This window comes from Zalophus californianus, chromosome 13, assembly GCF_009762305.2.
Source record: "Zalophus californianus isolate mZalCal1 chromosome 13, mZalCal1.pri.v2, whole genome shotgun sequence".
NCBI classification, from domain to species: domain Eukaryota; kingdom Metazoa; phylum Chordata; class Mammalia; order Carnivora; family Otariidae; genus Zalophus; species Zalophus californianus.
In genome coordinates this window covers 10,064,351-10,092,277 of record NC_045607.1, presented here as the reverse complement: position 1 = coordinate 10,092,277, position 27,927 = coordinate 10,064,351, and the positions used below count along the sequence as shown (strand labels likewise).

Below are 27,927 nucleotides of genomic sequence, written 5' to 3'. Positions count from 1 at the left end.
ACTATTTGGAATTGGGAGGAGGCATCAAACTCTTTTGCTATTACCTTTTTATTATAAAATGTTTTTATGCATCAATAATGTGACAGCCTAGAGTAGATCACACCAGCACACTGGGGACAAATCTCTCACTGACCCTCACAAATGGCAAAAATTAGGATACAGCTTTTCACAAAACCGAATTTATTTGGTGGAAAGGGCTGTCCTTTATTCTCAGATGGCTCTTTTATATCTTTCATGTTAAAAATGACATTCCTTCTATGAAATAATGATAAATTGTAGTGGGGGTTTTTAAATGGCTTTGACAAGGAAAAAAATGTCGAACATCTGTTGGTTCCCCTAATTTTTATGTAATCCCCAAATCACCAAACTATGGACAGCCTTGATCTCAACCAAACCAGAAGGGGGGGGGGGGCAGAATAATTTGTCAGACAAAGAGTGTGGCAGGTGGAATAGGAGTCCTGGTGGGGAGGGCCATCAACTCACTAGGAGACTAATCTTGAAATATCACTCATTACATTTCTTAAAAATAGGGATTAAAATCTTGTGTGGTTTTCAAGATCTTTTATAATTGGCCAACTCCTGATACATGGTTCTGCCAAGAGAGCTGCTGCTTTCATCTCTTAAGCCTTCCCAAGGGGCACCCTCAGTCCTATCTTCATGTCACATGCAAGTTCTAGTAATGTTTGTGTTTTTACTAAATAAACAATGTACATCCCATCATTCTTCTCCACATTTAATTTACACTTCCTCTTTTAAGCCTTTCCCAATTATTCCATTCTACATCACTTTCTTCTCCAAATTCGTTGCACTTTCATAAGCTACTGTATCAGCAATTATATATTGCCTTAGATTATTACTTCCCATCTACATTTAATTTGGGCAAATGGTATATTAGAATGAGCCCTCAATAAATGGCAGCTTTGGGCCAGGGACTGGGTACTTTATGTGTGCTATTTTTAATTCTGAGATCAACTCTGGTATTTTCTTATTTTAGACACAGAATTTTAAGATCCAGAGAACCCAACTCGTGCAGGGTCACACAGTTACAATAACCAATACTGCTTAAGATGGCTTAAGAGGTTTTAAGACGTACTCTTGTATGCCCTAAAGGGGTTCAAGTTCCAGCTCTCCTATGCAACCTTGGCAAAGTCACCTATCTAAAACTGTTCCTTCATCTGAAGGGGGTCAGGGGAAGAAGTAATAGTCATAGAACCATGGTAAAGGTAAACACAAAACAGGGCACATACAGCCTTTAGCTAAGTTAGCTATTACTGCCTGGCAGAGCTGGGGTTTTTACCTACATCTGATCCCAGAACCTATATTCTTTACACTATTCCATAATGCCACCATGCAGTCTTTTATATCTCATTCCCATTTATACACAAAAGCAGAGTGCTGAGAACAATAGTGGGTGTCCAGGGATTGAGTGGAATATATTTATGTAATAAGTATTTTGTTGATACACACACACACACAAAATCCTCATAAATTTCATGCAGTTTGAAAAGGAAATATTTGAGTGATCCAAGCCAGCATAATCTCTCATGAGGGTAAGGAAAGGCAATCACCAACTGATTGATAAGGAAATAGAAAAAATTAAGAAGAGAGGAATAAGGAACAAACATTCCCAGGCATCTACTGTGTCTGGCACCAGACTAGGGGACTTTCCAAATGCTTTTTGGTGTTTTACTACTGTATACTTCATCAGCATGAATGCACACTGTAGACATACAATTTGAAAGAGCTGGGATGATCTCATGATGCATGGTTCTGGGCACTGGGTCCAGGACATAACAATGAATCTTGCCTTTAAAGAAACTGGAAAACGTAGCTCAAAGTCAAATGCAGAACAAGAAAGAGTTTCACTTCTGTTTACTAGTCAAGCAACCAAGTGAAGGAATAAGCATTTTTTAATTTAAATTGTGTTATATAAAACGCTAACTTCTTGTTGGGACAGGCTACAGACTATGCATTAGATAAAAGTTTCTGACAAACTTCCTATAATCTTTTTATTAGTTTACACTGAGAGAATATAGCACCTTTCATCCAAGGAACTGAAGGTGCTTTACAAACATTAGCATTTAAAAAACAATTACATTTAAAAATCTGGATTCGTGGTTAAATCTCTTCAACTCCAGATACACAATTTTCTGTAGGCTGATGGAAAGAATTCTATTTCTGACAACGAAAGAGGCTCAGAAAGAGTTCGGATTTGCTTTCGCAATACAGGCATTTTCAAAACCTGGTGCTGGGCTTACAAAGCAAAAACACACAAATCTTAATGCAATGAACAATATTTCAAACCTTATTTCAAACGCAAAACCCAGGGTTTAAGACGTCACAATCTTCCAACAGTTCTGGTCATCCAGATGGAGTAGGAGCTGATGCAGGTTGCATATTAGATGTGCTCTCGATCCAGACTTTTTAGCATCACACCCAAATGAACACATTTAAAGTGGTGCGATATTTCAGGAAAAAGCATTAAACCTATAAAAAGCTAGCCAAGAGCATATCACGAAAAGGGGAAAGAAAGTAATTGGCAATTAAAAGTAGACAGTTCTCACTAGAGCCTAGGACACTTTATTAGAAACCAAGTATATCATCAGCAAATAAAAATAGTTATTACCCCCATTAATACAACATAAAGGATTTTACATTCAGCCTAGATACAGGGAGTAACAGATCCTCCTGCCTACAAATCTATGACTTGCAAGTATCTTCCACTACATGATTACTCTATATCGTACATAGCCCTTATTTATTAGAGGGATCCAAATATTCCTTTTAGGCTTACAAAGTCCAATACATTCACTCTCTCTTCCCTTTACATGTCTAATAGTAAAAACTATTTTTTTCATGCAAAAAAGCCGTTATTCAGCTGAAGAGAAAAAAAATCAGACAAAATAGAGATGGCAATTAAGGAATGGACAGAAAATTATTGGCACATGCCCAACTAGTGACAAACAAATGCAATACACCATGACTTAAAAATAAAGGTCACATTACAAGGATAACTAAAACAACGACATCATTTTAAGCTACGGAGTGTCAAATGGGAAGGGAGGGCTGAGGTTACCGATTTTATTGGTACAACTTAAAAGCAGAGGAGAGCAAGCACTTAAATACAATTTATGGTAACAGAAAAAAATCCCTGCAGAGAGCTGTTCAAAGACCACGCCAAGCTGTCTGCGTCATTAATTTCCAGTGTCTCACAATTAGTAAAATACATAGCTACATATCCCTGGAAGATAAAAATACGTTTCCCCCTGAATTACACTGGGGTCAGGGCAGTAACAGAAAGCTACTGACCCAACAGTTCAAGTGTGTGCAGCAAATGTCTTAGCCACTGCTTTCACATAGCTATACAATTAAAAACTAAACAAGGAGCTAGGTGGTTGCAGAAAATAAAAATCAAAATTATTGTGCTCATTTAATAAAAGAAAAACCCTGATGAAAAATTATGTGCCAAGAAGCTTAGACTATAAAGATTTTTATTGCATTTTTAGGTAACCTGGAAGTTCTTATCCTGAAGGGGAAAAGTTGGTTTTCAAAACTACCTGAACAGATACTAAAGTGCTTTATTAATTGGCTGGCTTCACAAAGATTTCCTGGAATGACAAAAATTAATTATAGTAGTAAAGGGATACCAACTATTTCACAAAATAGTAAATTCCAACATCATTTATGACCACAGTCATAAGAGACACTGGAACACTTGTCCTTATTAAGTGGACAGTTGCATATAAAGAACTGATCATCACACCCTTTGGATATTCAAATTACTTACACAAAGCCAAAACATGGTATCACAGACCTTTACAAAATAGGACAATTTGTTTCTTTCTACACTTTTTAAAATTTGCTTCAAATTACAGTTCACAAATACAAGAGTCCTGACTTTTCAACCTTTCCAGTTGCAGTTAAAAAATGAACACTTTCTAAAAGTTAAGGTCAAGTGTTACAGCAAGAGAATGATTCCTATTGAAAAGTACACAGATTTTACTTAATGATACTCATGATAGATTGTAAACTGGATCTATCACATTCTACTCAACTGGTATCAAATGAACACATCAGCATTACAAGTATTAAATGTTTTTCTATTACTATAGAGAATATAAACCAAAATATTAATATGGCAGTTATGTTCTTTAGGCACAGTTTAGTGATTTTTTTTTAAAATAAATAGTATTGAATTTCAGTTGAAGTTTTAAACTCAATAACCAAAGGGTCAAAAGCTCTGATTGGGGCGGGGGGGAGAATAACTTTAAACTAACAATGTAAGCTGTTTAAAATTTCTAACACTTTAACCTATCTGAGTTTTATTTAAGATTACTTTATTAAAAAATACAAGGAATCTGAAAAAAGATCAATACAATTATCTTACTGTACAAAGTCATAAGCTGTAGCAGTTTTAACTAAAATTTAAAAACACAACAAGGAGGGCAGCCCTTTAGACCAATTTATTTTATATCCATTTAAAATATCATCCAACAAAGGACAATGAAGTTTACAGCTGGGACAGGTATACATAACTCGAGGCATCTGCAGTCCATCGTGCCCACTGAATAACAACTTTGCTGCTGAAATTTCTTAAAACTTACCAAACTAAAACAAAAGGCTGAATGATACAAAAGGAGGAGCATTTCGGTGTAGTCTGTTCTGTCAATTGGCTTTTTAAAAAAGAGGAAACACATCCTGTTTCCCCCAAACCAGTAAATAAGCAAGAGCTACATGCAGCAGTGTGAGTATTAAGACATTTCTCAAGTCTTCTCAAATGAGTCCAAGGTGGGGATGGGATGGGGGAGAAAATTGATAGAAAAACATTGCTATAGACACCATAACAAACAATAAATTTAGATAATTTAAAATTAAAAAAAAAAGGCAAGAGGCAGCATTTCAGCAGCAAAGTGCTTGATAAAAAGTATATTGTAGAGGGTAATACACGAAAGTTGGGGTAAGAAGAGGGAAGAAAAATGGGTCAGCAGGATGGGCGAAGGCCTCAAAGGAAATACGGCGTCGTCGTTCTGGGAGGAATAACACGTTCTGAATCTGGAACTGCCCGGAATAACTTTGGTTCTCTTGTATTTACATCTTTGAAGACCATGATCGAAGCAATATTTCCACAACGATAGCAGTAATTAGGAGCAGACCATACTGTTACCAGCTTCTCATCAAACATAAATTTATAGCCTTCGTGCACTAGTTGGTGTGCTCTGCAGATGAGTTTTAAGTTGTTGATATGAACAAACTGCAATTTAGAAAGGTTTTGTTAAGTATCTAGCATTTTTAAAAATCATGCTATAAATATATATATATATATATATATATATATATATATATGAAAATGATATTTAAATAAAGTATAGGGATGCCTGGGTGGCTCAACCAGTTAAGCACCTGACTCTTGATTTTGGGTCAGGTTATGATCTCAGGGTTGTAAGATCGAGCCCCATGTCAGGCTCCACACTGGGCATGGAACCTGCTTAAGATTCTCTCTCTCCCTCTCCCCTCCCCTCCCCTCCCCAAAGAAATAAATAAGTAACAAATCTTTTTACTACTAAAGTTCTCATGATTATAGAATCCATTCTACTAGTTATCCCCACTACTTCCAATAAGTTATAGACAAATAGAGCTGCTTTGGCCTAAGTTATAGAAATCACACAGTCACATAATTTATTAGAAGTTTCTGGAAGAAAAGCATTCTATAAACACTATCAGATATGAAACAAAGTTTTTATGGTGTAATAAAAAAATAAATCGCTATCAGTATCATTTACTGAGGGTGCAGTATGATTCTTACAAGAATTCTGAGACTTATTATTCTTCTTTTGTACCTTAAGGAAACAGGCTCAGAGAGCATAAATAATTTACCTAAATTATGCTGAACCTAACTAATTCCATTGTGCTGGATTACTTCCCAATATAAGCTCATCCCTATGTGCGTATATAATGTCTGTTTTTTTTAATTGAAAACAGCTGAACTTCAAAAGTTGGCTTTTCACTATATATATATCTCAAATCATCATGTTATACATCTAAAACTAATACGTTACACGTCAATATAAATTGAAAATATATATTAACATTTTCTATGTACATGTATATGTATATATATATATAAAAGTTCTCTATCTTGCCCTTGCTATCGTATTACTTAACTGCAATATTTGAAAAAAAAAAAAGAAAAAACATTTATTTTACACATATTACCAAGCGGAAACTGAAGGAGGTGCTTTCATTATGTGATCTCATTTAACCAATAAGGAAAGACCTACATGATAAACTAGATGAGAAACAGAAGGTTGTTATCTATAGCCACAATAGTTTTTATGTAGTCCATTAGCAACCAACAAACCATTTTTCAAAAACTATTGGCTTTACCTCATTTGTGACCTTTGCGCCAAAAAGCCAACCTGCTCCTCGGGGACTGATTGCCCAAGTATCCACATCTTCAGGATCTGACCAAACCAGATCACAAAATGCTCCTTTATGAGGAATTTCCTGATTCCGTTCAATGGTTCGAATTTGATCCAGTGTTTTGATATCAGGAGATAAACCACCATGAACACACAAAATCTGCTCATCTATTAACTAGCAAAAAGGATAATAGAGTTGAAAGTATAATAATAAACTCAGTCATATCCAAATTCATCAATGAATGTTAATGATGTCAATATAATTGAGATGGCAAATAGATAAAAGTATGCAAAGGGTTATTGGCAGGAAAATACTTGAGGTTTTACAAAGATTTACATAAACTTACAGCTGCTACTGTGAGCATGTCAAAAACTTTGGTACAGTATCTCCAGGCATTAGCATTTCCATATTTGGTTTGGCACTCATCTGTGAAAGAAACAGAAAAGTTTCTCATTAATGAAGTTCTAAAGCTGCCAATAAAAATAAAGAACGCATCCAATACTAAAGAAGTTTAACTTAAACTAGGACGGCAAGCTATGACCTGGTAGGTCTTCCACGTAGAGCCATGAAGGAGACTTGTGTTTAACTAGTCTAAGTATGTGGTCCTGCTTTTCCTTCCAGAAGTGGCCCTACAAAGCAGTTCAAGTTATTGATCAAAATGCTATGATCAGAAAGAGCTAAATATTAAATTCATATATCCCAAAACAAATGCTTTGGTCTATTATGTTATTCATATGGGACAATTCTATCAAACAGAGTAATTTATTTGATGTGACCACCTTACTCTAGTAGGGTAATCAAACAAATCAGAGGACGCTTAATTACAGGAGCATTGGTGATTCCTATCTCAACATTTCTCAGGCCTAGGTTGTCTCTTCTGAGATTTTCTGCACATTGTGCAATGAAATACTCGAGCTCCAGTAAGTACACCTGCAGTCATCACTGGAGACAGATTGCCAATCAGGCTCTGATATATTCCCAGCTGAACACTTTCTCTGTTGTCTACAACAGTTAATAGGATATACATCTCTTCTTTCATCAATATCATGGAAGTTCTGTTCTTTGACTTCTTCCTTATTTTAAAAAAAAACCTGACAGGGGCGCCTGGGTGGCTCAGTCGTTAAGCGTCTGCCTTCGGCTAAGGTCATGATCTCAGGATCCTGGGATCGAGCCCCTCATCGGGCTCCCTGCTCCATGGGAAGCCTGCTTCTCCCTCTCCCACTCCCCCTGCTTGTGTTCCTGCCCTCGCTGTCTCTCTCTGTCAAATAAATAAAATCTTTAAAAAAAATTTTTTTTAGGGGCGCCTGGGTGGCTCAGACAGTTAAGCATCTGCCTTCAGCTCAGGTCATGATCCCAGCGTCCTGGGATCGAGCCCCGCATCTGGCTCCCTGATCAGCAGGAAGCCTGCTTCTCCCTCTCCTACTCGCCCTGCTTGTGTTCCCTCTCTCTCTCTGTCTGTATGTCAAATAAATAAAATTTAAAAAATAAATAAATAAATAAAAATTTTAAAATTTAAATAAATTAAATAAACAAACAAACAAATAAATAAATAAACAAACGAACCCTGACATATCACTATTGCCATAAGTACCAATGAAAATGATATAGAAGACTATGGGGTATGGGCGCCTGGGTGGCTCAGTTGGTTAAGTGACTGCCTTCGGCTCAGGTCATGATCCTGGGTCCCGGGATCGAGTCCCGCATCGGGCTCCCTGCTCGGCAGGGAGTCTCCTTCTCCCTCTGACCCTCTTCCCTTTCACGCTCTCTATCTCTCATTCTCTCTCTCTCAAATAAATAAATAAAATCTTTAAAAAAAAATAAGAAGACTATGGGGTATGATCAATCCTCATGGTTTTCTAAATTACCTCTATGTGTGAAGCAGGATCCTTATGTAAACTTGCCATGAGAGCACTAACACTGGGCTGAGCTTGCAGGCAGGAATCTTCTTTTTCCTCTTTATATATATGCAAAGCATTTGGTTCATAATAACTGCTCAGTATATGTTTATCAGTGTGAACTGAAGGCCCAATATAATTAATAGCTATACATGGACATTTTTACTATTTTATTTATTTATTTTTAAAGCTTTTATTTATTCATTTGACAGAGACAGAGAGAGAGAGAAAGAGAGAGCACCAAGCAGGGGAGAGAGGCAGAGGGAGAAACAGACTTCCCGCTGAGCAGGGAGCCCAATGCGGGGCTTGATCCCAGGACCCGGAAATCACGACCCAAGCCAAAGGCAGACGCTCAACCATCTGAGCCACCCAGGCGCCCCCATTTTTACTACTTTAAAATCAATGTTAAGTTCCATGATAACTAAAATTATCTCCCGCTTGAGAAGCTAGTGGGCTTCCTTTTATTAAACAAAATAATAGATGAGCACGGCTTGGGAACAAAAGAACCAATACTAGATGTGCTGTTATCATTTTCTTCAGTCAAGGCATCTTGATTAAAATAGTCCTCTTCCCCCCTCTTTTATCCCTTTGCCCTACACTGATAAATGTTGGTCAAATTTTGAGGTGTAATTATAACAATCTTAGAGACAGTTGCTTTTACTAAGCTAACACCACAGTATGTACTATCCAAACCATTGACTATTTTTGCTAAAGAATCAAAAAACTTTTATTTTAAACGGTACTTGATATTTTGTGAATGAAAATCAAAAGTAACTTGTAAAAAGGAGACAAATATTAGCGACCTAACTTTTCAATTACTATAAACAGTTATATAAATCATAAATTATCAAAATTTCTCAACTTAGTAATTGATAATGGCTTACAAATTGAAGAGTAAGAGTTTAGTTTCTCTTTACTATGACAGAAAAGAATCCAAAATATAAAATCTAAAACTAAAGTGTTATGAGATTAATATTTTCAAATATCTCAATATCTGCCTTAATTAAGCTTAAGGAAAATTCATGTTAATAATCTCAACAGTTCTGCCATCTCCTTCAAAGAGCTTCCTAACCTCATTTTTTCCCCCAATCTCATTTGTTAAAACTTTAAACCATATAAAAGTTTTATAGCAGCAGATATTTTGCTTTTAAAGGTTAAGTTTCGTTTCTGACCCCTGAGGTCCTAGCATTCTCTGGATGGAGCAGATAATTATATATATTATACACATATAATATTATACATATGTAAAAGGATATTCATTCAGCTATGTGTATAACAGCAACTTAAAAACAATTCCAATGTCCAATGTTAAAGATACTGGTTTAATCAGTTATAGTACGACCATACAGCACAATACAACGCAGCTATAAAAATGTCAGGGAAGTAAAGAAAGGCTGGTAGCATTAGGTGAAAAAAGCAGGTATGTGCACACATAAATATGTTTACAAACACACACACACATACATATATATATATTTCTCAAACTTTCAAATGCAGAACATTCACCTTCAGCAGATTCTAGGATTCCCACCCCAAGAGGTTTCCAATGGGGCCCAGCAATGTACATTTTTAACAAGCACCTCTGATGATTCATTTGAGGTAAACTGAGGGCTACACTTTGAGGCAATGATCTAGGACAATGTACACCAAAAAGTTAAGAACAGTTCTCTCCCCCTGGTAAGGTTCTCAACTGATTGGGGGAAGAAGAGTTAAAAGGTTGAGAAAGTGGAAAAAGATGATCTGTATTTCTAATTTTACTATAAAGCATATGTATGACTTGTATGGCTTTTCTCCCAAAGAGGAAAGAAAACAATATTCAGAATCAGAGAAATAGAAAGTCTTACCATAAAATCCATACACTTGTGTTATCTGTCTACTCTCATGATTTCCTCGCAAAAGTGTAATACGATCAGGCCATTTAGCCTTTAGTGCAAGAAGGTAAGTGAAGGTCTCCAAACTATAGTAACCTCTGTCTACAAAATCACCCTGTAGAGTAAAAGTTTAGAGTTAGAAACAATACAATAGCAACAATATTTTTTAAAATTATACCAAAGTGTCAAACTCAGAGACACGGCCAAAAGTAACAAAAATGAAGAATCACATGTTGAATTACTTGGAAATTGGGTTTTAACAAAAAACTCAAAGTACATAAGCGGTCTCTACTAAATGTGCTACTCTTATGATTCAGGAGGCCTACAGGAATCTGCTGTGCAATTCTCTCAAGGATCTTCCCTGCAAAGCCATCATTTTTCCCATTCTCTATTACCTACATTAGCAGATGTTTCTAAAAGGTCATATGAGAATCAAAAATTTTAAAATGAATTTCAAAAATCACTTTATTATTTTTTAATATTTACTTACTTAAGCAATCTCTACACCCAATGTGGGGCTCAAACTCACGACCCCGAGATCAAGAGTCGCATGCTCTTCTGACTAAGCCAGCCAGGCGCCCCAAAAATCACCTTATCAGAAAAACTATCAACTTGAAGAAATAGTGTTTTTGTAAAAGCAGATACCATAATTATAACAGTGTTCTAAGTTCAGCTGTGTATTTAACAACTGCATGTGAAGTCATACTATTTACACTTCCCATTAATGTTTTACTTGGGACAATGTTAGATCAACAGGAAAACAGCTAAAAGAATAGGAAAATGACCTAGAAATCTTTAGAAGGAAGGAAAATGATAGGATTTAGAAAAAATTGAACAGTAACATTACATTCCAAAAGCAAAGTAAGGAAATATGTGCATATATTCATCAATCCACAGATTGATAGCAGATGAAAATGAATGCTCAAAAAAAGTGTGATAAAATAACAGTAAATTGAAGATCTGTGCCTTAAAGTTGGGTGGTTCTGGACTATTTTTCTGCCAACCATTATTTAGGGCTACAACCCAGTCCTATGCATATGGCAATTTACTAAAGCAATTATTTTCAACTAGACAACATGGCAAAATGTAAAAAAGTATAGCATCACCTTTTCATATAATTAGTGAATGTCACATGACAATGAAATTATTACATAATTTACATGTAATAAGTCAGACCCTTTCCATTTTAAATAAGTATGTGGTATCATTGGGGTTTACATACCATAAATATGTAGTTTGTGTCAGGAACCTGACCTCCAGTTCTGAATAGTTCACAAAGGTCATAAAACTATAAAAGAAAGGCAATATATGCTGATTACAAATTCCTGTGAAGGAGTAAAATAATAAAACTGAGAGTGAAATGTGTAAAGAAGCATGTAATTAAGAAGACCTCAAATACTGACACTTATAAAAAGAAATAAAGTGTAAGCAAAACTGCCAAGCACACAGCTCTCAAGTCTAAAAAAACACTAAAATAAATCTCACAATTACCAGTAAAGTCATTCCTAGATCATTAATGTTATGGGCCTTCCCCCTCAAATTTCTTTCATTTTATCTTGTCATCTAGAATTTTTTAAGTAATCTCTATGTCCAACGTGGGGCTTGAACTCACAACCCCAAGATCAAGAGTCACATACTCCACCGAGTCAGCCAGGTGCCCCACCATTTGAGAATTTGAAATAACTGATCAGTTATCTAACTTGTTAATAAGCTAACCTAACCACCCCACTCCATACTCAGCATCTATTTTAATGAGACAAAAGATAAGGAAAGAAGTAGATAAGAATTTTTTTGAATGAATTTACATGACACTTCACAGCATCATGTAGAGCAGATCAACCTACCTTCCTACACTCTACTTGGAGGTGTATACCCTCAGGCTCTTTAGCTGTGGAGTGTTTCTCAATAATCAGTAAAAAAGAACTGTATATTTCATCATATTCTATTTCACTGAAAATTGGTAACTGACAAATTACACATGTGGTAATCTCAGTCAACTGGATTATCTTAATCCTAATTCCTAAAGAAAACTTCAGTTTTTCTAAGAAAGGATTTTGGATTAAAGGAATTTACTGTAATATATTGTACCAAGTACAGCTAATCATTTCCTACACAGTTATCTTTTACGCTTGAAAATAAAATTATTAAATTTCTAACACTTAAAAAGGTGGTCACCGTGAAAAAAATTGAAATTTAAATGTTAACTACTAAAAAAAATATAGTACTACCCTTTACAATAGTATTTCATAAGTCTGAAGTTGTTCCTTGCTTGAGTTAAAAAAAAAAACAACTTTAGAAAGTTTAAAAAAAATTTTCCCTATCTTCTTAAAATTAGCAAGCAAATAAATGAAACAGTGTTCAATTTCAGTCAAGTGGCAGACTATTATTTGTCCAACATATTTGCTGCCCATTTCTATTATGTGGAGGCCTTCCCTTTGAAAGTATATTTCTCAGGGCACCTGGGTGCTCATTCGGTTGAGTGTCCAACTCTTGGTTTTGACTCAGGTCCTGATCCCAGGATTGTGGGATTGAGCCCCGCATGGGGCTGAGTCTGCTTAGGATTCTCCTTCTCTCTCTGCCCCAACCCCTCCAGAGGCTCTCTCTAAAATAATCAATCTTTATAAAAAAAAAAGTACACTTCTCTATTCCCATCCCACAGATGTATATATGATGCACGTATATCATACAACATTTACATAGCATATATGTTTATATATATACACACAGCAGGAGCAATAAAAATATGTGTGTGCGTTACTCTGGCTTAGTAATTCCACTTCTGTGAGTATATCCTAAGGACAAAAACAAATGAATAAATAAATAAATACATAAATAAGTAAGTAAATGCTGTGTGAATATATAGAAAATGTGTTACAACATCATTTATAATAATAAAAGAAACAACCTTCATGACTAACATAAGAGACTATTTTAATAAAGTATGATCTACCAACTCAAAGACCTGGACCAATCATGAATAATGATTATAATGGAAACTATGTAGCAAAACAGAAAAATGATTAGGGAAAAGAATGGAACACAAAACTATACCTATAATAAACTACACAATTTTACTATGTATACACACAGAGTCAGAAAGGGAACATTTAAAAGTTTCATGAAATGGTTGCTTTTGTAAAGGTATGGTGCAAGAGTGAGCGTCCTTAAACTTTTCTATTGATAGTTATAGAAATATGTTCTTAAATAAAAATGTTGTAAGTTTCCATTTACTCTCTATATATTTAATAGATGATCAAATATTCTGCTTAGGGGACCCAGCAGTTCCTACTCCATAATGGAAGTTTTTTCCAAAATTCTTTAACATAATAAACATTTACTGAGAACATGTGCAGACAACTAAGCTTGTCCTACATTACTAGAAGCTCACCTCATCATTTCACAAATAATTTCTACCATCTATTATATGTTTTCAACATCATGGACACTCTGTAAGTCTCATTTTATTTTTTAATTTTTTTAAAGATTTATTTATTTATTTATTTGAGAGAGAGAGAGAGCATGCACATGAGCGGGGGCAGGAGCAGAGAGAAAGGGAGAGAAGCAGACTCCATCCTGGGTGCAGAGCCCGACACAGGGCTCGATCTCACGACCCTAAGATCATGACCTGAGTTGAAACCAAGAGAGGGGAACTTAACCGACTGAGCCACCCAGACACCCCTGTAAATCTCATTTTAAAATAAAAGCAATCCTGAGGGGCGCCTGGGTGGGTCAGTTGTTAAGCGTCTGCCTTCAGCTCAGGTCATGATCCCAGGCTCCTGGGATCGAGCCCCCGCATGGGGCTCTCTGCTCAGCGGGAAGCCTGCTTCCTCTCTCACTACCCCCTGGCTTGTGTTCCCTCTCTCCCTGTCTCTCTCTGTCAAATAAATAAATAAAATATTTTTAAAAAAAAGCAATCCTGAGAAGTGGATTTTATTCCATCAATAGAGACAAGGAAACAGTCGGCTAGCTTAGTAGTTTTTAAACTTTTTAGTTTCAGGACCTATTCATAGTCTTAGAACTTATAGGTGCCCAAAAACCTTTTGCTTATATAATTTATATCAGTTGCTACTGACCATATTGAAAATTAAAACTAATCATTTTTAATATTTAATTTTTTTAAATCAGTAACAACTAATTAAATAGTAAGATATACATATTTCTAATGAAAAATAAACAAGGTTTTCAAAACAAAACAAATCTAATGTCTGGCTAAACAGAATATGGCTAGATTTTCATAATCTGCCTCTGCATTAACCTGTTGGGATATAGTGATGAAAGTATATGAAGAAAATCCAGCTTCACACAAGTGTATTTTACAAAAAGGAAGAGTATTTTAATAATCTTTAGAGATAATGGTGCATATTCTTTTAATACATGAACACTTGATAAATGATCTTTTTCCTATTCTGTCAGTAGGGCTAACACTCTCAGTGGCTAACACACTGGTCATTTGGAAAACAGAAATGATACTTCATTATACATCACCAAAAAACTGTATTAGTTAATACCACCACCAACAGAAAAGTCTTTAAATATCAGAAGCTGACAGTCTGCCATCAAGATGGTGGGCTCAAATTTTCTAAAATTCTAATTATTGATTTGAAAACTCAAATTTTGTCACTGGTAATAAATACTGTCAATTGTTTTCCTTGAAGTGACTGGCTCACTCCTTCACTGTTGCAAAGATGGTTGCCAAATACCCAAAGCTTGTCATTCATTCTCAAGTAAAAATAGTGTTCCATAAAAAGAGAAGCTACTTCAGCATGTGATACAAAAAACTACACAACTATTTTCCTTGAGCAAACCATCTTTCTTTGGTATGCAGCAGATGTGCTCTATGCATACTTCCCGTTTCCATCATAGGACTATTCAAAAGATGTATCAACTCAAGGGTTAAGAATTACAATTAATATTACTGCTTCATCAAGGACATTCTTTGTGATCATGGTATCTCTCCTGCCAGGTCAGTATCATCATCAAGGACATCCTAAGTGATACTGGCATTTTATTTTACTGTGCATGCATGTTGGTGAAGAATACAATAACAATAAGCACAGTCTGGTGCTACTCCCTTGATTCATGCTGAGATACCTGCAGTTTTACCCTCAACTGATTTTGTACCACCTTACAGACCTTCAAAGGTCCACAGGCCATACCTAAAAAACTTCTGACCTAGCAGAAGTAACTTCTTGAACAGTTAATGTGTAGCCAAGCCAGGACTTAAACCAAGCTCTGACAATGAAGACCACAATCTCCTCACTAGCTTACACTGTTTCAATGCTTCTCAGCACTTTATGCTTGCCAAAATTTTTTAATGAGTTTATACTCATAATCCAATCTTACCATGCCAGAACTGGCCCAAGGAGAAAACAACTCTACAAATCCCAAAGGATATATCTTACATACATTTGGAAGCTCCAAAAGTCCCATGCTTTTGATTAGCAAGTGATATAAAGGGTCAAGTATAAGAGAAACAATGTTCAATTTGGTGGTAGTCTTAACATGGGCTTATACCTGAAACTAATGTAACCCATTGTATACCAACTATACTTCAATAAAAAAAAATTAAAAATAACATGGACACCAGCACCAAAGTTAAGTTTCAAATCTCAACTATGTTCCTTAGTAGCTGTGTGAATTTCCATCTTTCAGTCTAAGTTTCCTTTCCTACAAAATAATCCAATCTTACAGGACTCTTGAAAAAATATGATATGGAATATGTGAAAAAGCAGTTTGCTAACCTTCAAAACACAAGAAGATGTTAGCTAGAATTGTACATTTGACTGAAGGTGTATATATACTACAATAGTAAAATTTTATTATTTTAATTAATTTTAGTAGTTTGAAGTTGTCTCTAATTTCCTGATCTTTGATCATGGCTGTAAATTATGTACTAGAAAGTCCTGATAACCTAGGTAATCCATCAATTTTAATATTATAATCAGGGGAAAACATTACTTGATTTATTTCAGCGCTCAGGAACGTGTTATGGCATGCTTATATTAGTATCATTTATCTTAGCAAAAATACAAACGTTTATTATATTTTTGGAGAGAACTTATATGGATTTTAAGAAATGCATTCCTAAAGTCTACTCTAGAGAACTAAGATTTTAAAAGATCTGAGATGGAGGCCTGAGTGGCACAGTCATTTAAGCGTCCAATTCTTGGTTTCAGCTCAGAACTCGATCTCATGATTGTGAGATCGAGCCCTGCCTAAGCTCCGTGTTCAGCACCAAGTCGGCCTGAGTTCTCTCTCCCCTTCCCTCTGCCTCTTCGCACCCCTCCCCCAACCTCACATAAATAAATCTTTCAACAGATCAGAGATGACATAATGGGCTCTCTATTTAGAAGCTGATAACATGCAAATGCCAGATTTATTATGACCTCAACTACCCAGAGAACAAATCGGAAAACCAAAAAAGAAAAGAGCCCTCTAAAGTGGTCAAAATAGAACTTAATTCACGGAGCAGCCCTCAATCACAACCAATATAGACACATTTCTGCTTCTTTAGGCAGTCATTCAAGGCAGGGAAATTGCACAGATGACAGGAAGTCCTGCTGGCAATGATAAATATATTGTTTACAATATATGTCTGATAGCCACAACTCCGTTGTATGCATACAGCAGACTGAGTGAGTGCTCTGTTCAGCTTTCTTTCCCAGTTAAAAAAAAAACATACACACACACACACACACACACACACACACAACCAAACACCTCTACAAAGACACAGAGGGTTTCCAACCGGGCTACACGGGGACGGTAAGAGTCTAAAGATGAGGTGTACTCCTCCTGCCACTGTCCCAAAACTCTTAAAAACAAAAAACCAGCAGATGAAAAAACAAGACTAATCTTTCTCCAATTCTAGCAGTGACTTGCTGTAAAATCATGCACCAACAATTTTATCTTTCTGAACCTTTGTTATTCTCATTCCCACTAAGGAAATGATACATTTTTAATAAAATGTGACGAGTGAATAGAATGAATAAACAGAAATGAATAGAATAGAAAATAGAAGAGAAAATTAGCACCTAAAACCAAAGCACCTCCTGTTACTCACAATCACTGTGAGCTGTCCACATTTATTTTCTCTCTCTCCACTTCACAGAGTGATAATGCTGCATTCTATCCACTTTGCAAGTATAATTTCAACAAACTCCATGAATAATTTGACCACTGCTTTTACTCACTGTAATAGTAACCAGGAATCATTAGTGTCACAAAGACTGAGGCAATCTATCAAATGACCAGCTGTTTTTGTTTCTTGTTTTTCTGGTGGCTTTTTTGCAGCATAAGTGGAAACACACATGGACTATGGACAGTACAAAAGCTAAAAATCTGCTCATGAAATTTTACCTGTCCGTGTATGTCTCCACACACTGTTACTGGTGTCGATACTGGCTGGACATTTGACTCTTCTAAGAGGAGGTCACAAACATAGTCACATAGCCGCTGTAAGAAGAGAAAATAAAACGCAACCTTTCACTACAATATTAAAACTAAGGATCAAATGCAAAAAAGACAAGAACTAATACATATATTGTTTCATAGGAAAGGAAACTACCCTTTAACGATTCTGTGGTTTGATTCGTCAGCTTCCACCTTCATCTCATAATGCCTGAGGATGATACAACGGCTATTCCAAAATGCAAACTCCCTGGCCACACAGACAATAGGTTCTAGAAAACAGCTTTAAAGAAACTGTAAAATGATACTTTTTACCAGCAAATGTTAAGAGTAAATAACTCTAATAGGAAAAGGTTTTTATCTACTAATTTTTAAAGTAAATTGCAGGGCACCAGGGTGTCACAGTCAGTAGAGCACCCGACTCTTGGTTTTGGCTCAGGTCATGATTTCACGGTTTGGAGATCAGGCCCTGCAGCAGGCTCCATGCTCAGCACGGAGTCTGCTTGGGTTTCTCACTCCTCCCTCTGCCCCTCCTCCTCCCACCTCTAAAATGAATTAATGAATCTTTAAATAAATAAATACAGTAAATTGCAAACCATGCACTTACCATATGACCTAACAACTGCACTCTTAGCAATGAAAATTTATGTCCACATAAAAATCTGTGCACAAATGTCAAGAGAAGCTTAATTCATAACAGCCAAAAACTGGAAATAAGTTGGTGTCCTTCAACAAGTGAATAGTTAAACCAATTGTGCTATATTTATTCCATGGAATACTATTCAGCAATAACAAGAAACTATTGACACACCTGGATGAATCTCAAGAGGTTTATGCTGAGAGAAAAAAAAAACCTATCCCAAAGGTTACATACTGTATGATTCCATTTATATAACATTCTTGAAATAACAAATTTATAGAAATGGAGACCAGGGGTGCCTGGGTAACTCAGTCGGTCTGCCTTCGGCTCAGGTCATGATCCCAGGGTCCTGGGATTGAGCCCCACATCGGGTTCCCTGCTCCGCGGGAAGCCTGCTTCTCCCTTTCCCACTCCCCCTGCTTGTGTTCCCTCTCTTGCTGTCTCTCTCTCTCTGTCAAATTGATAAATAAAATCTTTAAAAAGGAAGGAAGGAAGGAAGGAAGGAAGGAAGGAAGGAAGGAAGGAAGGAAGGAAGGAAGGAAGGAAGGAAGGAAGGAAAGAAGGAAGGAAGGAAGGAAGAGAAATGGAGACCTCCTTAGTGGTTGCCAGGGGTCCAGAAATTAGGGGCGGCAGGAAGGAAGTGGATATGGTTATAAAAGGACAAAATGAGGAATTCTTGTGGTAATGGAAGTATCTTGAATATGGTATTGGATACATAAAACTACAGATGTAATAAAAGTGCAGAGAAATAAATACACACACACAAATGAGTACAAGTAAAACTGGAGAAATCTGAACAAGATCATGGGTTGTATCAACATCAATATCCTGGTTCTGGTATTTTTACTATAGTTCTACATGACCTTACTACTAGGGAAAACTGAATGAAGGGTACACGGGATCTCTCAGTATTACTTCTTACAACTACAAATAAATCCAGTTATCTCAAAATTAAAAGATTAAAATTAATTAATTACAAAATGTAAACTTAAAATTGAGGCGTCAACCCTACTTTTTAAAAAAAACTCTAAGTGTTTGCATTTAAAAAATATTTGTCCTCTGAAAACACTCATATCAAAAGATTTCATAGAAGGAAAATGACTCTCACAACAATGCAGTGGAGAAGGAAGTGTACAGTCCTGCTGCACATGGAGAACCGGAGGAGAACCTACCTTCCATCTGAGACCGGTTTATAGTACAGTCAGAGGCCCTACCAGATTTTATAATAGGTCTGCCAAGAAAGGAGAAATTAAACTACACAAGCATTAAAAAAATATTTAAAAATAAAAATTAGTTGATTAATTAAAAAAGGGGCACCTTACTGGCTTGTCAGGGTCATGAGTTCAAGCCCCACGTTGGATGTAGAGCTTACTTAAAAACAACAACTACACAAGCATAATGAAATGATTAAGAAATCTAAGAGCTTCCTGGGTGGCGCAGTTGGTTGAGCCTCCAACTCTTGGTTTCGCCTCAGGTCATGACCTCAAGGTTGTAGGATCAGCCCCGCATGGGGCTCCATGCTCAGCAGGGAGTCTGCTTGTCCCTCTCCCTCTGCTCCTCCCCAACACGTGTGCACATGCTCTCTCACTCTTCTCTCTCTCTCTCTCTCTCAAATAAAGTCTTAAGAAAAAATTAAGAAATCTAAACGCTAGGGATGCCTGGCTGGCTCAGTTGGTAGAGCATGCGACTCTAGAACTTGGGGTTGTAGGTCTGAACCTCACATTGGGTGTAGACATCACTTTAAAAAATAAAAAAATAAATAAAAATCTAAAAGCTACAATTTAGGGCGCCTGGGTGGCTCAGTGGGTTAAGCGTCTGCCTTTGGCTCAGGTCATAATCTCAGGGTCCTGGGATCGAGTCCCACATCGGGCTCCCTGCTCAGCAGGAGTCTGCTTCTCCCTCTGCCCCTTGCTCTATACGTGCTCTCTCTCTCAAATATATAGAATTTTAAAAAATAAATAAATAATAAAAGCTACAATTTAACTAAACATATAAAAGACACAATTTAACAACCACAGCTACTTCATACAGAGCCAGGCATAGGAGAGAACTCACAACGACAGATGACGGGGAGGGGGGGGGGCAGGGGGGTAGATAGTGGAAGCCTCGCAAAAGAAAATGAGGGGAAATGCAGCTGCTTAGAAAATTTCAAAATAAAAAGTTTGTTCTTATTCTTAGGATAAGTTCCTGATCTTCAAATAGAACCTCAAAGGCACGATCTTTCTTTTGGCCTGGAGTCCTTCTGGCTTTGGGCCCCGAGTAGCTAGCTCCTTCTTGTGTTGAATTTCCCACAACTCTCAGATGCTTCACCAAACAGCCTTAGTCCTGCCAATAATCCATCCACTATTCCTAAGAGGAACAGATACCAGTGAGTGAAACAATGTTTCTGAACTGAGAGCCTTAACTTTATAATGAAAGATGGTTTCTCAAGGTTACTTCAGTTAAAAAATTCTGGTTTACATTTGTAAAAGAAAAAAATCCAGCTTTTTATTTCCTATGTAGGGAAAACCCAGTTCTTCCCTAGTGTGTGCTTCTTTCCTGTGTGTCTCCTCTCCTAGTCACACAGAACACTCGCACTTCTGGTCACCGGAATGTGTGGAGGTTTTTTCCCCACAACAAGCAATTCTTTGTGACACTAGCTGGTTGTCCTACAATTTAACTCAATTCTGACACTATCCACATAGAGGTAACATCATATCCCACAAGGGCTCAGCCCCACAAGACTGTCACCTCCTTCCCCCCCCCACCCCCACACACTTCAGACATCAGTCACAAGCTCAGTTTATCACCTGCGCTTCTGACCAACCAGCTACAGATCAAAGATTATGGAGGTTACAAAGACCTCCTCCTTGGGTCTAATTAATTTGCTAGAGCAGCTCACAGAACTCAGGAAAACATTTACTTACATATACCAGTTTATTAAAGAACATGACAAAGGATACAAATGAACATTCCAATGGAAGCTCTCTGAACTCCATATTTCAGAGATTGTATGGAAGCTTCATCATGTAGACATGATCCATCATTAATTCCATTTTCAGCCCTGCTCCTTTCTGAAGAGAATGGGGCGCAGGACTGAAAATGCCAAGCTTCTAATCATGTTTTGGTTTTTCCAGTGACGAGCCTATATTGAGGAGCCAACTGGGAGCCCACCCAGAGTCACCTCTTTAGAACAAAAGACACTCCTATTACCCAGGAAATTGTAAGGGTTTTTGTGCTAAGAACTGGGGACAGAGGGGTGCCTGGGTGGCTCAGTCGTTAAGCGTCTGCCTTCGGTTCAGGTCATGATCTCAGGGTCCTGGGATCGAGCCCCGTGTTGGGCTCCCTGCTCAGCAGGAAGCCGGCTTCTCCCTCTCCCATTCCCCCTGCTTGTGTTCCCTCTCTCACTGTGTCTCTAATAAATAAATAAAATCTAAAAATAAAAATTAAAATAAAAAAATTAAAATTAAAAAAAAGAACTGGGGACAGAGACCAATATATATATTTATTTCTATTATCTCTCTGCATTAAAAACCATCTGTGTCAAATCTTTCACTTGACCCAGATGATGTAAGACTGAGACCCACAAACACTCAGGTCACTAAGCTACTTAATCTTAGCAAGAGATCTGGAATCCAGGTTACCTACCACTTTTTGCTATACTATCTTGAATATTTACTGAGAGCCTAACATGATACCAGTAATTCTAGAAACAAAGTAAATAAAAAGTAAAGACCAAACAGACTAAAAGCCCTGCTCTCAAGAGGTTTACACTCTAATGAGGAGAGGTATAGAAAATAAAGAAGTAAGTAAAATATATATTCATACTACTTTTTCAGTTAGTGGTAGGAGGAATGGAGAAAAATTAAGCATTGTAATGGGAGTAAATGGTGGCAGGGGCAGGAGGCAGTACTGACATCTTAAATAGGGTGAGCACAGAAGCCTTACTCATGAAGTGACTTCTGAGCAAAAATCAGAAATAGGTAAGGTTATGGGGGAACAGTATTGCAGCCAGAGAGAATAGTAAGTACAAAATGCTTAGAAGAAAGTATGGTCGCTGTCTGAGAAACATCAAAGCTGGAGTGGTTAGTGGACTGAATTAAAAAAAACAGGAGAGCACCACAGAATATTTTTAGGTACTTGGGGGTGAATGTAAGGACCTGGCTTTTAACAGGAAGCCATTGGGAGGCCCTAAGCAGGGAGTGATTATGATCTTATGTCTGCTATATTTTATGGGCTATGAGGAACTCAGGAACAGGAAAAAGGTAAAGGCAGAAACAGGACACCACTTAGGGAGTTTCTACAATAATCTAGGTAAAAGTTAATACTGGCTTGGACCAGCATTATTAAAGTAGGAAATGGTCACAAGTGAACAAATTCCAGATGTTTTCTGAACATAGTATCCACTAGATTTGAGAACAGTTGGAAAGAGAGTATTGAAAGAAAGGAATCAAGGATGACTCAATGTTTTTGGCTTAAGGGGCGCCTGGGTGGCGGTTAAGCGTCCAATTCTTGGTTTTGGCTCAGGTCATGATCTCATGGGTTGTGAGATCAAGCCCTACATTGGGCTTCGCTTCACACTCAGGAGGGAGTCTGCTTGAAGATTCTCTCCTTCTGTCCCTCCCCCAACTCGTGTGCTCTCTCTCTAATAAGTAAATAAATCTTTTTTATTTATTTTTAAAGATTTATTTATTTGACACAGTCAGAAAGAGAGCATGCACAAGCAAGCAGAGCGGCAGGCAGAGAGAGAGGGAGAAGCAGGCTCCCCGCTGAGCAAAGAGCCCCACAGGGCACTCGATCCCAGGACCCTGGGATCATGACCTGAGCCAAAGGTAGACGCTTAACCAACTGAGCCACCCAGGCACCCCAATAAATAAATCTTTAAAAAAAATTTTTGGCTTGGGGTGCCTGGGTGGCTCAGTCGTTGAGCATCTGCCTTCGGCTCAGGTCATGATCCCGGGGTCCTGGTATTGAGCCCCGCATCAGGCTCCCTGCTCAGCGGGAAGCCTGCTTCTCTCTTTCCCACTTGCCCTGCTTGTGTCTCCTCTCTCACTGTGTCTCTCTCTGTCAAATAAATAAATAAAATCTTAAAAAAAAAATTTTTTTTTTGGCTTAAGTAACTGCAAGGGTGTTAATAGTCATTATTGAGATAGTTAAGACTCCAAGGAAAGACTTTCTTATTGTTTTTTCCTTTTAAATAGAATTTATTTTTTAAAGCAGTTTTAGGTTCAGAGTAAAATTGAGAAGATACAGAGAATTCCCATATATCTGCTACTCACAAACACATACATACAGCCTCTTCCACTATCAACATTGCATAACAGAGTAGTACATTTGTTACTGATGAACATACGCTGATGCATCATTATTATGCAGAGTCCACAGTTTATATTAGGGTTCACTCTTGGTATTGTACATTCTATGGGTTTGGACAAATGTATAATGACATGTATACAGATTTATAGTATCATACTGAATAATTTCACTGCCCTAAAAATCCTCTGTGCTTCAGCTATTCATCCTTCCCTCCCCCAAACCCTGGACACCACTGATCTTTTTACTGTCATCATAGTTTTGTCTTTTCCAGTGTGTCATACAGTTTAAATCATACATAAGTAGACTTTTCAGATTCCCTTCTTTCACTTAATGACATGCATTTAAGGTCCCTTAATGTTTTTTAATGGCTCGATAGCTCATTTCTTCTTAGTACTAAATATTATTCCATTGTCTTGATGTACCAGTTTATTTACCCATTCACCTACTGAAGGACATGTTGGTTGGTTCCAAATTTTAGCAGTTATGAATAATGCTACCATAAACATTCATGTATAGGGTTTTGGGTGAACACAAGCTTTCAGTTAATTTGGGTAAATAGCAAGAAGCGTGACTGCTAGACTGTACAGTAAGAGTTTGGCAAGAAACTGCCAAACAATCTTCCAAAGTGGTTGTACTACTTTGCATTCCCAGCAAGCATGAATGTGAGTTCCTGTTACTCCCCAACTTTCCCAACATTTGGTGATATCAGTGTTCTGGATTCTGGCTGTTCTGATAGGCTTGTAGTGGTATAACGTTGTTGTTGTTGTTTGTTTTTTAAGATTTTATTTATTTATTTGATAGCGAGAGACACAGCAAGAGAGGGAACACAAGCAGGGGGGAGTGGGAGAGGGAGAAGCAGGCTTCCCACCAAGCAGGGAGCCCAATGTGGGGCTTGATCCCAAGACCCTGGGATCATGACCTGAGCTGAAGGCAGACACATAAAGACTGAACCACCCAGGTGCCCTGGTATAACATTGTTTTAATTTGCATTTATTTTCCTAATGATGTGCGATGAGGAGTACCTTTTCATATGCTTGTCATTTGTAGATCTTTTTTAGTGAAGTGTCTGCTCAGGTCTTTGGCCCATTTTTTAATGAAGCAGTTTGTTTTCATATTGCTGAATTTTATGAGTTCTTTGCATATTAGGGATAAAAGTCCTTTATCAGATGTGTATTTGCAAACACTTTCTCCCAGTGTGTGGCTTGTCTTCTTGTTCTGAGAGTGTCTTTTACAAAGCAAAAGTTTTTAATTTTAATGAAGTCCGGCTTATCAATTATTTCTTGCATGAGCAGATTGTTCTGATTTGTTTGTTTAGTTTGGGGGATACGGAACAAGGAATTTGATTTTTTAAAATTTTTTATTGTTATGTTAATCACCATACATTACATCATTAGTTTTTGATGTAGTGTTCCATGATTCATTGTTTGTGCATAACACCCAGTGCTCCATGCAGAACGTGCCCTCTTTAATACCCATCACCAGGCTAACCCATCCTCCCGGCCCCCTCCCCTCTAGAACCTTCAGTTTGTTCTTCAGAGTCCATCATCTCTCATGGTTCATCTCCCCCTCTGATTTCCCCCCCTTCATTCTTCCCCTCCTGCTATCTTTTTTTTCCTTAACAAGGAATTTGATTTTTTTTTTAAACCTCATTGAGATATGATTCACATACCAAAAAATACCCCTTTAAAGCACAAAATTCTATTGTTTTTTTAGTATACTCAGTGCTTGGAATTCATCATCATAATTAGTTTTAGAACATTTTCAGTGCTTGCTGGTGGTGGCTGTGTCACTGTCTGGTAGAGGCGTGGGAATGTGGCCTTTGAGCTGGGATGAACCTTGCTCTCGGTGAAGGCCAGGGAGCTGAGTGAGAGCCATGGACAGTATAACGGCAGCAGTTGGACTGACCGCTGCTGCTGCAGGATTTGCAGGATGTTATGTTTTGCAAGCCAGTGAAACATATGGAGCCTCAAGTGAAACAAGTTTTTCAATGTCTACCAAAATCTGCCTTCAGTGGTGGCTTATAGAAGTGGGTTGGAACCAAAATGACAAAACGAGAAGCAGCATTAATACTAGGCATACTACTGCCAATAAAAGAAAAATAAGAGCTGCTCATCGATGAATTATGTTTTTAAAAATCACCCAGACAAGGGAGAATCTCCTTATATAGCAGCCAAAATCAGTGAAGCTGAAGATTTACTAGAAGGCCAAGCTAAAAAGTGAAGTAAATGTGTGATGAATTTTAAGTTGTTATTAGTTTATGTATATGCGTGACAGCTTTTTATAATAAAATGCCTCAAAGCTACAAATTAAAAAAAGAACACTTTCATCATCCCTCAAAAAGCTATGTACCCATTGGTAGCCTCCTCCCACAACCCCACCCCACAGCTCTAGGCAATCACTTATCTTCTTTCTGTCTCTATGGCTTTGTCCACTCTGGACATCTGGATATGTGGCCTTTATGTGACTGGCTTCTTTCACTTAATATAATGCTTTTCATTATATGTAATGAAAATGCTTTTCCATACTGTAACATGTGTTGTTACTTTGTTCCTTTTTTAAATAAATAATATTCCACTGTACGTATTTATCACATTTTACTTATCCATTCACCAGTTGCTACACATTTGGATGGTTTCCATTATTTGGCTCTCAGAATCTGATTTTGACACATTAAATCTCAGACGCCTATCAGACTTCCAAGTGCCCCAGATGTGCTGTAAACAAGTGATCAAATGAGTCTTGAATTCAAGGAAAAGGATCTGAGCCAGAGAGACCAATTTAGAGATTGTCAGGATATACATACACACATACATACATACATACATGAGACTAGAAGACATAACTAAAGTGGTAGCTACAAAGAGAGGAAAGGATAAGATCAAGAAATGATCCTTAAGATACACCAATATTTGGAAGTTAGGGAAAATAGGAGGAACAACCAAAAGAGACAGCTTGGTGAGACAGAAAGGCAACCATGAGCATGTGGTATCCTGGAAGTCCAGTGAAGAAAATATTTCAAAAGAGGAGTGATCGGGGGCACCTAGGCGGTTCAGTCAGTTAAGCATCTGCCTTTGGCTCGGGTCATGATCCCGGAGCCCTGGGATAGAGCCCCATGTCAGGCTCCCTGCTTGGTGGGGAGTCTGCTTCTCCCTCTGCCCCTCACCCCGCTCTTGTGCTCTCTCTCTCTCTCTCACCCTCTTTCTCTCTCTCAAATAAGTAAATAAAATCTTTAAAAGAGAGAGAGAGAGAGTGATCAAGGGGCGGGGGCAAAAAAGCAAAAGAGGAGTAATCAACTATGTTCAATGCTGCTGGAAGGTCAAATTTTGGAGAAATAGAGTAGGGCTGAGAGGGAATACTCCTTTAAGCCTAATCAACAAGTACCATTCCCAGAATATTTTATACTCTACGAAAAGGGGCATACCAATTAATACCATGGTATAGTTCAAAGGTTAAGAGCACAGCCTTTGAAGTCCAAAAAGATCAGAGGTCAAAATTCAGCTCTACCTCTTACCTATTACTTAGCTTACTGTTTGTTACCTTAGCTGTGTACCCCTGAGCAAGTATCTTGATCGTTCTCTGTGTCTCAGTTTCCTCATCCACAAAATAGAGACACCTACCTGGAGATGGTGAGAATTAAATAAGATAGTGCACGCAAAGTGCTCTGCAGAGTTTAATACATATACACAGGGTTATATACTCAGTCTGCCACATATATATGTACTCTGAAATATAAAACATGACCTAAAAGTTTATACACCAAGCCCACAATAGCAGTTGCTGGAGATGTCAAACAAAAGGAATTCTACTTTCATCTTTATTTCTTTTACTTTCTAAAAAAGCATGAAAAACATTTATTCTTCGTAGAAGGAAAAAGATATGTTGGTAGATTATTTTTCCTATTTTGCAGTAGTTACTGCATGTCTTAAAAAAAAAAAAACTAAAATGTCAAAACTAGAAAAGAGCCTTAACTGAAAAAAAAAGCAAGACGCAAAATAATGTACATGCTACCTCTTATATTAAAGAAAAAACATATATATACATACACATATACATACACACACTTGCTTATACTTGTACATGCCTAAACTGTTGTTTCTGGGAAGATCCATAAGAAACACAACACTGGCTGCCAATATGAGGAAGGGAACTGGGTGCTGGGGGCAGAAGTGGAAGGAAGACTTAACATTTATATTTATAGTCTTTTATACCTTTTAAGTTTGAAGAAATATGAATGTATTACCTATACAAAAAAACTTATTAGAGGGTCCCTGGGTGGCTCAGTTGGTTAAGCGACTGCCTTCAGCTCAGGTCATGATCCTGGAGTCCCGGGATCGAGACCCACATCGGGCTCCCTGCTCAGCGGGGGTCTGCTTCTCCCTCTGACCCTCTTCCCTCT

At 37.5% G+C, this 27,927-nt stretch overlaps 1 protein-coding gene and 1 pseudogene across 2 annotated transcripts in view; one reads left to right on the top strand and one right to left on the bottom strand.

The window, feature by feature from the left end:
• Positions 1-1,995: 1,995 nt before the first annotated feature.
• The window catches only part of PPP6C (protein phosphatase 6 catalytic subunit), a 40,443-nt gene continuing 14,511 nt past the window's right edge, over positions 1,996-27,927 (bottom strand). The window contains exons 2-7 of one of the 2 annotated variants that reach the window (XM_035723634.1): positions 17,546-17,641; positions 11,409-11,474; positions 10,160-10,301; positions 6,767-6,846; positions 6,385-6,594; positions 1,996-5,251 (exon numbers count right to left, since the gene is read on the bottom strand). In XM_035723634.1, coding sequence (XP_035579527.1) covers positions 5,003-5,251; positions 6,385-6,594; positions 6,767-6,846; positions 10,160-10,301; positions 11,409-11,474; positions 17,546-17,641 — 843 coding nt within the window. In that variant the 3' untranslated portion in view covers positions 1,996-5,002. The remainder of the gene's footprint in view (positions 5,252-6,384; positions 6,595-6,766; positions 6,847-10,159; positions 10,302-11,408; positions 11,475-17,545; positions 17,642-27,927) is intronic. The other variant, XM_035723635.1, reaches the window with a different exon arrangement.
• Positions 25,318-25,852, top strand: LOC113934542 (annotated as a pseudogene).